Here is a 12772-nt window from a genome sequence, read left to right on the forward strand (position 1 = left end):
AGAATCCACCTGTCAATGCAGGAGATGCAAGAGACATGGGTTCGATCCCTGGGTTGGGAAGATCCCCTGGAGCAGGAAATGGCAACCCACTTGAATACTCTTGCCTGAAAAAAAATCCCATGGACAGATGAGCCTGGCGGGCTACAGTCCATGGGACCACAAAGAGTCAGACATGACTGAGCAGGAGGACATTTATTTATTTGGTTGCAGGAGGTCTTAGTTGTGGCAATGCAGGATTTTTAGTTGCAGCATGTGGGATCTAGTTCCCTGACCGGGGATTGAACCTGGACCCCTTGCATTGGGAGTACGGAGTTTTAGCCTTAAGACCACCAGGGAAGTCTCTCTCCTTATTTCTTAATGCACTGCTTGGCATGTATTAGATGCTCAATAATGTTTGTTTGGTAAAAAAATATATATATATATATATCTGAAATGGTTTATGTGCTCATTGAGAGTATTGTCTTGGGTCCTGAGCCCGAGACCTGGGCTTGTTAAGTCACCCCATCCTTGACTTGAGGTCGCATCCTTCAGAGAAGGATGACAGAGATGACAGTGTGGGGATCTGGCTGCCACTCACTTGGGCCCAAAAGGATGAATTTCCCTTTATGCTGTAATAAACTTCATATTGTTGTCTAGAGAGTGACAGAAAGTAATGTTAAATTCATAAAAATGTAACTATCTGTGCCAAGTATATGGAATTATAATATGCGTCACAGGAGAGTTGGAACTTTGGAAAAACACTGGGAACTAGCTCTTGAAAGAGCTGCTGTCTTGACGGGAGGGTGGGTCTGGCGCTGAGGCCTCCTTCCTGGCCTCGCTCTCACCCTTCTCCCAGGATCTTGGGCCCCCCGTGTTCTACTTCTCATTGTGCAGCTTCCTCCTTAAAAACCCGCAGGGACGTAGCTTTCTTTTGGGAAGGTTCCTGCCTCCCTTCCTTGTAGTGCTCGTGGCTCCGCCTGCCTTTTGAAAGCTCCCTTCTTCCAAGAAACCAACGACCAGGTGGAGGAAGATGGAGTTTCTTTCACCCCCGTCTACTTCCTCCTCCTAAGAGACTGGCTCCGCTTCATTGTAAGGGATTCCCAACCCAACAAGGAGCTCTCTCTGCCAAAGGTGCCAAGGAAAACTACTTGAGCTTGCAAGTAATTCCAGGTATTGAGGACCAAGAGAGGTTCAGTGGAGCTGAGCTGTAACTGAGTGCTTACTGTAAGCTGCTGAGATGGTAGGAAGTTGCAGGGAGATCAATTTGGGATTCATAAATATAAAGAAGAATGTTGTTCAGGCGGAGCTAAGCTCCATTAAAAACAGAATAGGAAGGCTTTTGAGAGAGTGCACTACCCATCATTAGAAATCTCCTTGAGTGGGCTGAACATACCAGGGCTAACAGAGAGGGGTTCCTGCCTGGGGTTGGAGGTTAGTGAGAGAGCCTCCATGGTTCCTTCCGACTTCCAAGCTTCTACAATTTCATTATAGAGTTCTAACCTTGTAATACAGTTTATATTTCAAAATCCTCTTCTTAATTAGTTGTTTTTCTGAACTCCTTCTGAAGTAAATCAGCTTCATACAGTGGTAATTAGTTTATTGGGAGAAACAATGGCAGAGCCTAAAACATGCATATTTTTTGAATATGTGGCAAGGACACGAGAAAGGCTGACTCTTATTGTTCCTACACTATTTTCCAGAAATGAGGTCTTCCAGCATCCCTGTGAGGGATGTAACAGTCACTCAACCAGGTTAATAAATAACATGGAAATAAAGAAACAATTATTAATATGGAATACTAAAAAAATGCTGGAGCTGGATTAATCAGTCTTCAGACAATTGAGGCCACATGGGTTTCTTGTTAATTGATCTTATTACAACTGGAGTGAACCCAGAAGGCAAGGATGTATTTAAGAGAGAAAATATAGGCTTTGCCTTTGGGGCAAGTGTGTGTGTGTGTGCTCAGTCGTGTCTGACTCTTTGCGACCCCATGGACTGTATCCCACCAGGCCCCTCTGTCCATGGGACTTTCTTGGCGAGAATAATGGAGTGGGTTGCCATTTCCTTCTACAGGGGATCTTCCTGACCCAGGGACCAAACCCCAGTCTCCTCTATTGGCAGGTGGATTCTTTACCACTGAGCCACCTGGGAGGCCCATGGGCCACATCGTTTGGGACATCTCATAGACCTTACCATAAGCGGCCCTGTGAAGGGCACACTGGAGGGAACATGACTTCTTTATGAGTTAGGTGTAACAACAGTCAAAACATGATTATAGTGGCTCAGCCAAACAGAGTCTTGTTTTGTCCCCGAAAGTCTTGAGCTAGGTGGTGGTTCAAGGATGGCACAATTATGTGAATAAACCAACAAAGGCATTGCTGCCTTTTAACTTCAGGTCTGCCAACTTTAGTTTGTGGGTTTTGCCTGCAGGGTCCAAGGTAGCTCCTCTATCTCAGGCCTTCAGTTGCATTCTGGAAGAATGAAGAAAGAAGTGACCCACAGGATAAAAGTCTGCCTACTCCAGGAAAGGGAAACTTGCCAAGAAATTTCAGCCGACTTATTGTAAAGTAATTAGCCTCCAATTAAAATAAATAAATTTATATTTAAAAAAAAGGAATTCCAGCCAACTTAGGCTTATGTCTCATTGGCTTGAGCTGTGTTCCATGCCCAGTTCTTCCCCTTTTAATAGCTTTTATTTATTTTTTTAATATAGATTTATTTATTTTAATTGGAGGCTAATTACTTCACAATATTGTATTGGTTCTGCCATACATCAACATGAATCTGCCCCGGGTGTACACATGTTCCCCATCCTGAACCCCCCTCCCACCTCCCTCCCCGTACCATCCCTCTGGGTCATCCCAGTGCACCAGCCCCAAGCATCCTGTATCATGCATTGAACCTGGACTGGCGATTCATTTCATATATGATATTATACATGTTTCAATGCCATTCTCCCAAATCATCCTACCCTCGCCCTTTCCCACAGAGTCCAAAAGACTGTTCTATACATCTGTGTCTCTTTTGCTGTCTCACATACAGGGTTATCATTACCATCTTTCTAAATTCCATATATATCCATGCCCAGTTCTTGCTGTGATAGAGACTAGAAAATATAATTATTTCACCTGGGCTCATCACATCCCCAAAGTTAGGTTTTCTTAGTAAAAAAGGGGGCAGATAGATATCGGGTAGGCAACTAGCAGTGACCGACGTCACATGTTTGTCCCAAGCTCCCAGTGAGGTACCCTGCTCTCTCTCTGTCTTCTATTTCCAGATGAGAGCACTTCTGCTATGAACTTTGAGGTTTGGAGATGCTGTTACCTGATAGACTTTGGGAGGATCTTATATTGCTGTCCTTGGCCCTTCAATGTTTAACTATCAAGACGTATATTTGAAATTTCTCTGTCTTTAGGACATGAGCCAGAACTGGCCCACTTGTGACCTCAGTGTCCTCTGAGGCTCTGTGGGGATCAGTAGCTCTACACCTGAATGCTCTCTGGTGCCACAGAGAAAAGAGCCTGACATGCAGTCATGTCATGACTTCCTTACCATGTTCCCCCTCCGACCTAAGCTGCATCTCCTCCTCCTGGACGCAACTCTTGCTGTCTGTCAACACCTAACTAAACAGCAGGTGCTCCTGTTGGGAACAGGCCAACACCTTGAGATTTGTTTAAACCGAGGAGGAGGTCCTCCATTTAAACAGGAAAAGATTTATGGCTCCCCTGCTGTCCTCCAGAGATTCCTGTCTGGCAGTGCTCAGGAGGACAGCTGAAGATAGAACTCTAACATTTTAGAGATGTCCGAGACAAAAATGTCCAACCCAGCCTTGATCACTAGATCCAATCTGTTGTTCTTTGGTTTGTGACACATTGTTCTTTTTTACTCATCTGTAAAACAAAAACAATGGTAACATACCTCATGTGGTTTTAGGAGGAATACACAGAATTGATAGAACCCAGTATATCATAATATAGAAATGTTGGCCATATTCCTGGGTAGCGCTAGTGGTAAAGGACCCACCAGCTAATACAGCAGATGCAAGAGATGCAGGTTCAATCCCTGGGTCAGAAAGATCCCCTGGAGGAGAGCATCACAGCCCACTCCAGTGTTCTTGCTTGGGGAATCCCATGGACAGAGAAGCCTGGTGGGCTACAGTCTATAGTGTTGCCAAGAGTTGCATGCATGCATCTCAGAGGTTTAGAGTCCTTGAGTCTTACACGATGGTAAGTGCACATCTCAAAGAAGCACAACAAAGAGCCAATGGGAATATTAAATTTTAAGTCAGGATGGCTGGTTCTTGTTAGCAGTACCAAGGGATCTCCTTGTATCACAAATAATGGGATTATCCCCCAAGTAGGTCAGCATGGTGTGAAATACATGATCTATGATAGGAATTACTTTTCTGATCCACTTTTTGAATTGCCTACGCTTTTTCTGTCTGCATTTTCATTTTCAGTACACATGCTTTGTTTCTTTAAAAAAAAAAAAAAAAACTGTGGTGAGCTTTAGACACAATAGTCTTTTGTAGCAGATGTATAAGGAGCAACTAATACCAAAAAGGATGAGATGGTTGGAGGGCATCACTGACTCAATAAACGTGATTTTGAGCAAACTCCAGGAGAATGAAGAACAGGGAAGCCTGGAGTTCTGCAGTCCATGGAGTTGCAAAGAGTCGGATACAACTTTGCAACTGAACAACACCAAAGACATATATCCATAGAATTCTCATGCCAAATCAAAATTTTTTTTTAATAAAAGTCATCTTTAACTGGACACTACTTTAATTCTCTAAACAATGTTATAGTAGTTGTCCACATTTTGAAATTATCTTGTTTGTACTTGAATGGCATGAAAAATTTCCCTCTGCTTCCCTCCTTTCTCCCAAGGGTCATTTTCCCCACTCTTTTCTCTGCCCTGCCTGGCCTCTGACCTGCCCAGCTCTGCTGTTTCCACAGACTTCTGAATCTAATTAATGTCTTAGTAGCTATATAAGTGAATTATGTAGCCAGGAGGATGTTGGAAACTTTGAGGAAGGTACATTCCTTAGGGAAAACATGGTTTGTTAAAAAAAAAAAAAAAATCCAGAAGGCTGCTCAGGGAGGGGGCAGAATGTCCGTTAAAGGTAAACTATCAGTAACATTGTTACACTCATTACATATCTGCTGCCTGATGAGCAGAGACAAGCTTAGGCGCATCTCTTTTGACATCTGGGCAATAATCAGCCATAATGGAATCCAGCTAAAGGGACAGATAGTCTGAATATGCCCCCATTGCAAACTGGCCTCAGCCACACAACTGGGGACCTGGCCTCCCCTCTCCTCCCATCCCTTTTCCAGCCAGTTCTTAACCGTTCCTGGGGAGTATGTCCTTAGATGATCTCAGAAATGACCCTGGCAGAAGGTTCTCAAACTCTTCAGGACGTGGGCAGGCAAGGGGGAGGGGCCAGAGGATACTGCCAGAGAGCCCAAGGCAGAGATGGTCCCTATGCCCCAGGTTTCCATGGAAACATAGGAGGAGTGATGACAGCCAGCACAGCCACACCATCTGCTCAGGACCTGGTGAATGATGAAAAAGATAGAAAAAGAAAGGCCCCTCAGATCCCAGGCTAGAGCCACTCTAAGAGAGCAGAGGAGAGGAAAGCCCTGGGGACTCTTGAGCTCCCAGGTGGATTAAAACTGGGGCTGTCCGGGAGGCTTGACATATTAGCATGTCATTTGCAAGCAGAAAGCCTAGAGGGCTGATTCTGCCATCCCTACAGACAAATACAAACATCCAAGAAGCCTCAGGAAGGAGACAGACTGAGCGCTGGTGCCATCCGCCGTCTGGCCGAAACAGGAGGGGGGCTGTGGTGAACACAGTGCTGGTGGAGGTGGGGCAGGGCTCCCGGCACCTTCCGGCAGGACCACCTGCACCGCTGACTTTTGGCCAGGCATATCCTTCCAGAGGAATGGTGGGATCGTAAACGGAAAATTCCCACCTGGTCACAAAAGACCTCTGAGCTGCAGCCAGGTCTTCAGAAAAAGGCCCGAATTAATAAAGCCATGTAAGGGCTCTCTTCTCTCAATCCGTATCCAAAAGGTGATCTCAGTCGGATACCGCAGACTTGCTCCTGGGTCTGTTGAGGTTTCCAGTTCCAGGCTGGCAGAATGTGAGTGAGGCCCTAGCTGAGTGCCCTTGAATGCCTGCCCCACACTGAGTAGGATTCATTTCTGAGTCCTTTTCCTTCAGAGATGTGGCCTAAACAAACAAACCTGGCGTAGGATGCCAGCAGCCCCTCTCATGTAGCTGCCTCCCCCAGCTGCTCTCTGAAGCTGGGCACCTTTGTTGAGCTTTCTGTAGTAGTGCCTCATGTATCTCCAGAGGGAGCGAAGTTCCTCCAGCCTGACTGCCTTTACTATGCACAGAAACTATATCAGCTTCATAGGAAATACCAGTTTTATTTTTATTTGTAACTTAGGTTATCTCTTATTCCTTTACAAAAAAAAAAAAAAAATCCTCCCTTTTAGTTCTGGCATTTGAATCCCAGGGTGTCCAAGCACCACCCTCCCCCCTCTTTTTGGTGCTTTTATTAAGGATTTAACATTTGACATAAGTGCTTGCTTTGGTATGTGTACCAAAACATACCACTGGCTGGAAGATAGTAAGAACAGCTTAATAAACCTGATAAATAATAATAATAAGATCACCCTATACAAGCTCTCATTAACTGTTCTACATTTTACCTGTGGATGATATAAATTTCTTTCTATGACAACTTAGCAAAGCTGGCATCTACTGATACAATATTATTTGAGTTTTTTCAAAAGGCCTTATTGTCCCACTGGAGACTATACACAAAAACTGGAAATAAAAGTGTTCACGTAACTTCCCCTGTGTTAGAGGCCCCTAGTCCTGAAGAAAAACAATGCCTACTACCCACGGTGAAATTGCTTTAGGCTCAAATTTACCTATGCATCAGCACGAGACTCCGTGTTTAAATTCAAATAGAAATCTATCTATCCATTCCTCCGTGGCTTTTATGGGGGAACCACTCCGCCAGCTCCGTAACCCTAAGGCTTTCTCCTTTCCCTCTTCCAGGACGGTCTATTTATCCTCAGCCTCCATGGTGAGGGCAATTTTGTATCCTGAGCTCAGGCCCAGGATGGGAGTCCCAGTAAACATGGTTCTGTTTGTTCTTCAGCCTTCCTCCATTGTATAAACAGACGTGTGGGAAGGGAAGGGAAGTCAGATCCCTGAGAAGGGTGGGAGGTCTTTCTGGAGAAGCTTCCCGGCAGGCAGCCGGCAGCCCTTAGCCCAGGAACAGGACGCTCCTCTTGCTGGGGAGTGGCGCTTGCAGTTCCAGAGCTGTTTTCTTGAGCTCTCCTCCACCCTCCACAATAACCCCCGCCCCTCCGTCCGCCCCGCAGCCTTTGTTCCTGGGAACACTGTCTGGATGCTTCAGCCATCTCACTTTTGCCAGAGCAAACATTTGCAACAAGGCTTATGCTAAGGAGACGTTGAGAAGACAGATTCCCCCCTCCCTCCCAGTCTCTCCAAATACACCCTGGACTGGGTCCTGGGAAGACTGCTTCGCACGCATGTGCTCCCCCATGCTCGCATTCCCTAGCCTTGTTACTACCTTCAACTAATGAGGGAGGTCTTTAGGGGCTGGGAGTTACCAGCTTGTAAAATAACAATTCTTTTCCCTCAAACCATGTTGAGGGAAACTCCTTTCTGTCAGACTCTGCCTGCCTTTACTGTTTCACCTTCTGCGCATTAGTTATGGATGCTAATGAAGGAAGGACATCAGAGCTGGGGGGAAGGCAGCAGGGGGTTGAGCGTTTTTGTAATCCAACCCCAAACAGGAAAGAATTCTCCTTGGTCCTTTCTTCTCCTGCGTGCGCTCCAGACTTAGTTTGTTAATCCTCATTCAGAGGTCAGGGAGGTGAGGAGGGTATAATTCCTTAGGCTTGCCTCCAGATGGAGGGATCCTGTGACTTAGTGCTACCCAAGGGTCTAGATTTCTGGCAGCCTCAGGCAGTGGTTCCTCTTGTCTAGAATGAACAAAAGGGGAGCGTGCCAGAAGGCTCCCTCTGGCAGGGCCTTGGGGGGTTGGGTGCAAGGGATGGGTATTACCCTGCCCAGTACTGCTCTCTCCAGGAAGTCTTTGGGAGCTTGGGCCAGGCTCCCAGCGCTGTGGCCGAGAGGACGGGGAGAGTCAGGAGACAAAAGTGAGGTTCTGGGTTTGGGCCAGCTATCGAGAAACACACAGGGCTAGGGCGCTGATGAGACGCCGGCTTCTCAGCCCTTACACAAAAGCAAGGGAGGGGGAAGTGATCTCTAAACTCCAGGAAGTAGTAATAATAATAAGAACTTGGTTTTTCAGGAGCCACAGGGACACTGTCATCCTTCTGTCACACAGAAGACAGGGCTGGAAGTTTGCAGTCAACCCCCAGAGGCCTGTCCCCCTTCCCTGAAAGAAAGAGGAAGGAGATGGGTTTCCAGGGTCGGGCCAGCTGGAGCACTGGGGATGGGGGTACCTTCCCCAAACTGCAGGTCCCCGCAGAAGAGGTTTCATCCCCGACCCCCTTGATTTAACGTAACTTATCGGCTCCAGATATTTTAAGCGGTTTGTTTACGGCGCTACTGCAGGCTGCACCGCCAACTCGCTCCGCGCCTGGAGCCGCCAGGGCATCTCCCAGCACCCACTCAGGTCGGCAGCCGCCCCATCGCCCGGCCCGCGGCGGGGGGCGCCCGGCCGGGTCAGGCGAAGACCGGACCCTCCCCGAGAAGTGTGTGCCCCCGGGGGTAGGGGGGAGGCCGGGCGGGGCGGGGGCAGAAGATGCGGCAGCCCAGGACTAGCTCTGCGTCTCCGACCCTCCGCGCCGCCGCCCGCCCCTCGGCCCGGCTGGCCGGATCGCGCCGGGCAACCCCGGGAGGCCGGGGTCGCGGCGCGGAGCGGTACGCGGGGGCCGGGGCGGGCCGGGCGGCGCGGCCTGCTGGCGGTCGGGACCCGGGGGAGCCGCGCGGGGAGCGCAGGGGCGCGCGGGGCGGGCGCGGCGCGGGGCTCACGGCGCGCGCGCGTCTCGGCCTCGCCCGCGCACACGCGCCTCCCGGAGGAGAAAGGCGGGCGGGCGGGCTCGGAGCGGCGGCGGCTGCAGCGGGCCGGGCCGGGCCGGGCCGCCGCGAGGGCGGGAGGAGGGGCGGGCGCGGGGCGGGCGGGGTGGAGGGGAGGCGGCGGCGGCGGCGGCGGCGGCGATCGCGCCGCTCTCTGCGGTGTGTGCCTGCGCGAGCCGGCGAGCGGGTGAGTGCGCTGGCCGCCGCCAGCCGCCCGGCCGGCCCCGAGGCGGGAGGGGGGCGCCGGGAGCCCCGGGCCGGGGGCGGGCGGCGCGCGGGCGGCGGCCCCTCCGGCGCGGCCGGGATGCACCTTGAGCGGCGCCTTTCGTTGCAGCGCGCGGGCGTCCCGATCCTCGGCGGCGGCGGCGACGGCGGCGGCGGCCCTGACACCTCCCACCATGGACAGCTTCGACTTAGCCCTGCTGCAGGAATGGGACCTCGAGTCGCTGTGGTGAGTCCCCGTGCCCGCCGCTTGGGCGGGCGCGAGCGGCGAGGGGAGGCTGAGGCGGCCCGCGCGCCCTCACCTGGGTCGGGGGTTCGGGCGACCAGCCACCGTGGGGGCGGGGAGCGTCCGGGGCGCCCGCCGCGCCGGCTGCCTCCCGTCTCCCCCAGGGGGAGGCCGGGCCGCCCGCTTGTCTTCTCGGCCCCCGTTCCCGTCTCCTCCCCACGGTGCTGTCGGCCCCCAGCCCGGGGGCCGGTGATCTGGGGAGCCAGGGCCAGAGCGCAGCCTTGATAATACACCGATTTCTAGAACGTGTCACTAGTGCCGGGGATCCACCCCTCGGTTCCCCCACCCCGCCCGCGCACCTCTCACCTCCCTGCCCTCCGTTTGCACACCCCGTCGTTTACATCAGCGACCCCCTGGAGTTGAGGCTGCTTCCCAGCGCCCTTAGAGGATGCTCCAGCCTCCCTCCTGTCTCCGCCGGGTCCTGGCGGCCGCAGCCGGTCTATCTCTCCCACCCACTCCCACCCGAGATAGAAAGTGAACCGAGGGCAGTGGGGCGAGTGCTCCTCCGTGCTGGAATTCCGGAGGCCCTGGCCTTGGGAGAGTCATTTCCTCGAGGTTCGCAATCCCTCTGGGCTCTTTCTTCACACCTCGCCTGGCCACACTCCTCCTGTCCCCGCTCCAGCCCACTGGCGCCCCGTGTGTCCCTTTATTCCGCGCTCACGGCTCGCAGCTTGGGGAGCGGGCGGCCTGGCGGTAGCCCTCGGGGTTCTGTGGCTCGGGCTCCTCACATTGCGGAGCTGCTGTAGGTAAAGCGCCGCTGGAAACAGTTTAATTCTAGTTTCGGGTGTGTTAAAAATCCCATTGGCTGCTTCCACATCCCTCTTATCCACCGCCTCCCCCCATCTCCTAAATGTTTCCAACCAGCCCTATTCAGGTGGTAAAATCACTGCCTGCATATTCCTGGAGGAACTTGTGTTATGTTTAATATTTACGGAATGAACATCTGTGGAGCAAGCATATTAACTGCATTCTGTTCTGCCTCTGGAAATCGCTTATTGTAGAGCTGAGGTTTGGTTCCCCCCATCCCTTTACTTCCTTAATTCAGTGAAGAGTTCGCATGTGTCTAACGCTGCAAGTGGTGTGCCCATGAATATGCAGTATGCAGTTTTACAGCTAAACTGCTGCTTGATTTGTAGACCATATAGATGATTTGTGGATACGTGTATGTTTCCCTTGCTTCGTGCTTCCAGGGAAGACTCTGTCGAAAACCAGGTGTAACTAACTAGACTGGACACAAAGCTAGTGCATCACCAAACAGTTTCTTATAAAAGATACGAGGATGAGTAAGTGCAGCTCGCTCTGCACAGTGCTGACACCTATAAAATACACGAGGATGGGCCCTAATGTAATAAAAGTTTTATATATTACACTGGAAACTTCAAAGAGTCAGTGTAAAAAGAATATGAAACATGTTATTACTCTATAAAAGTCGCTAATTACTGTGTTGTTGCTTCTGGGGTTATTTCAGTCTTTCATTTAGAGATACTTATTGCTTTACAGGTTTACACTTTGAAATGTTGGTTTCTGGCACAAATTCAGTAGGTCTGGAGATAGAAACTGTGCTTTAAAAATGACTTTTGCTTTTAAAAGGCAGTTTTTCAGTCAAAGGAAAGAACTTTTTGTTTTGGTAGGTTTGTAGGCTTCTTGTCTGCTTGCTGACTCAAAACTGAAGCCCCCTTATGACTCTTACAAGGGATATTTTGAAATTATCAGTCATAATCTGTGACTTTTCCAGCACATGCCTAAGCTCTCTTTTCCTCTGCATCTTTAGTTTCTGGCTGAGTTACCGGGAGCACGGTTACACAAAAAAATGTCTGTTGAATTGACTTGAAATTTACATTAGCTACAGTACTTTTATTATTTAAAAAAATTTAAAAATAAGCGGGTTTTTTTTAAAAAGTTGCTGTACATGCAGTCAGATTTTAATCAATCCATCAGTTTCTCTTTGGCTTATGAAACTGGGCAGGCTTTCTTGAATAAAACATAGTAGAACAGTTTGGCTTGACTGAGGGAGCATTTCTAGTTTGCAGACGCAGAAGTTACATCTTCTCAGAGCTTATATATTTCTGACCAGTTAAAGCGAAACCAAACTCCTTAAGTATACATTTCTAACATGGAATGGATGCTATTTTCTAACTCAGTTTTATGGTTGACTTTTACGTTTTACTGTTTTTAAGTTTATGGTTTACTTTTAAGCTTATAGGTGACCCCAAATAACTAACATTTGATTACTTTCTGTGGGTCAGAACATTTTCATATCCATTGTTTCCTTACTTGAATCTCATAACAATCCCAGAGGTGGTAAGTGGTGGTAGTCCCATTCTGCAGATAAGGAAATAGAGGGCTTGAACTGTAGAATGACTTTACTGAGACCGTTAAACAAATGACAGCAGAATTTTTAAACCAACATTTACCAGAAACTTAGCCAGACATGCTCTAAGTACAGTGCACATACTTAGCATCTTTAAACTCTTTTCTAAGTACATTACATGTCTTAGCTCATTTAATTTTCACGACAACCTTAGGGAACAACGAAGTACTGTTTTTATTCCCAGTTTACAGATTGGGAAATTGAGGGTTGGGAAGATTAGCTGACCTGCTCAAGGTTACACATCTAGAACTGGAGGAGCCATGTTTGAACCAAGCATTAATTTCAAAGCTCAACTTTTCTGATTTTAAATCCAGTGTATTTTCTAAAGTATTCCCATTTATGGGAATGCAGATGTATTCCCATTTTATGAGGGCAGGTCTGGAATTTGTTACAAAACAGAATCTTGATGAAGATTCTGATATAATATTAAAGAAAGAGAAGGTCAGAGCCCTAAATTATATTTAAAATTAAAGATTTGAAAACAAAATACCATGATTTAGGAAGTTACATCTGCTGCCCTATTTGAATTAGCTTATAAAATGTGTATAAATTTAAAATAGAGTCCACTAAAACTTTCTTTCTTTAATCCCCTTTAGGAAAACACTGTTCTTTAGGGGGGAGGGTGGGGGCGGAGAAGGTTCTACGGCAAAAGAGAATGGGATTTTAACAAACAGTGTTTTCACTGCTGGACATCATTTTCCAATAAAACAAATTTGAGTTTATTCGTTGTGACTATGCCTTTGAACCTGAGCTGGCTTAGTCTAGTGGTCACTGAAAGCATCCCCAAATGACTGCAGAGACAATATGAACTAAAG

General features: G+C 48.7%; 1 protein-coding gene across 9 annotated transcripts in view; it reads left to right on the forward strand.

The window, feature by feature from the left end:
• The window catches only part of AFF3 (ALF transcription elongation factor 3), a 628609-nt gene that overhangs the window by 38840 nt on the left and 576997 nt on the right, over positions 1 to 12772 (forward strand). For 8 of the 9 annotated variants that reach the window (XM_060412422.1, XM_042246414.2, XM_042246415.2 and 5 more), the window contains one exon: positions 9413 to 9529. The exons of the other annotated variant lie outside the window; for it this stretch is intronic. In XM_060412422.1, coding sequence (XP_060268405.1) covers positions 9477 to 9529 — 53 coding nt within the window. In that variant the 5' untranslated portion in view covers positions 9413 to 9476. The remainder of the gene's footprint in view (positions 1 to 9412; positions 9530 to 12772) is intronic. 9 annotated transcript variants of the gene reach the window in all.

The sequence above is a fragment of the Ovis aries genome, chromosome 3, assembly GCF_016772045.2.
Source record: "Ovis aries strain OAR_USU_Benz2616 breed Rambouillet chromosome 3, ARS-UI_Ramb_v3.0, whole genome shotgun sequence".
NCBI classification, from domain to species: domain Eukaryota; kingdom Metazoa; phylum Chordata; class Mammalia; order Artiodactyla; family Bovidae; genus Ovis; species Ovis aries.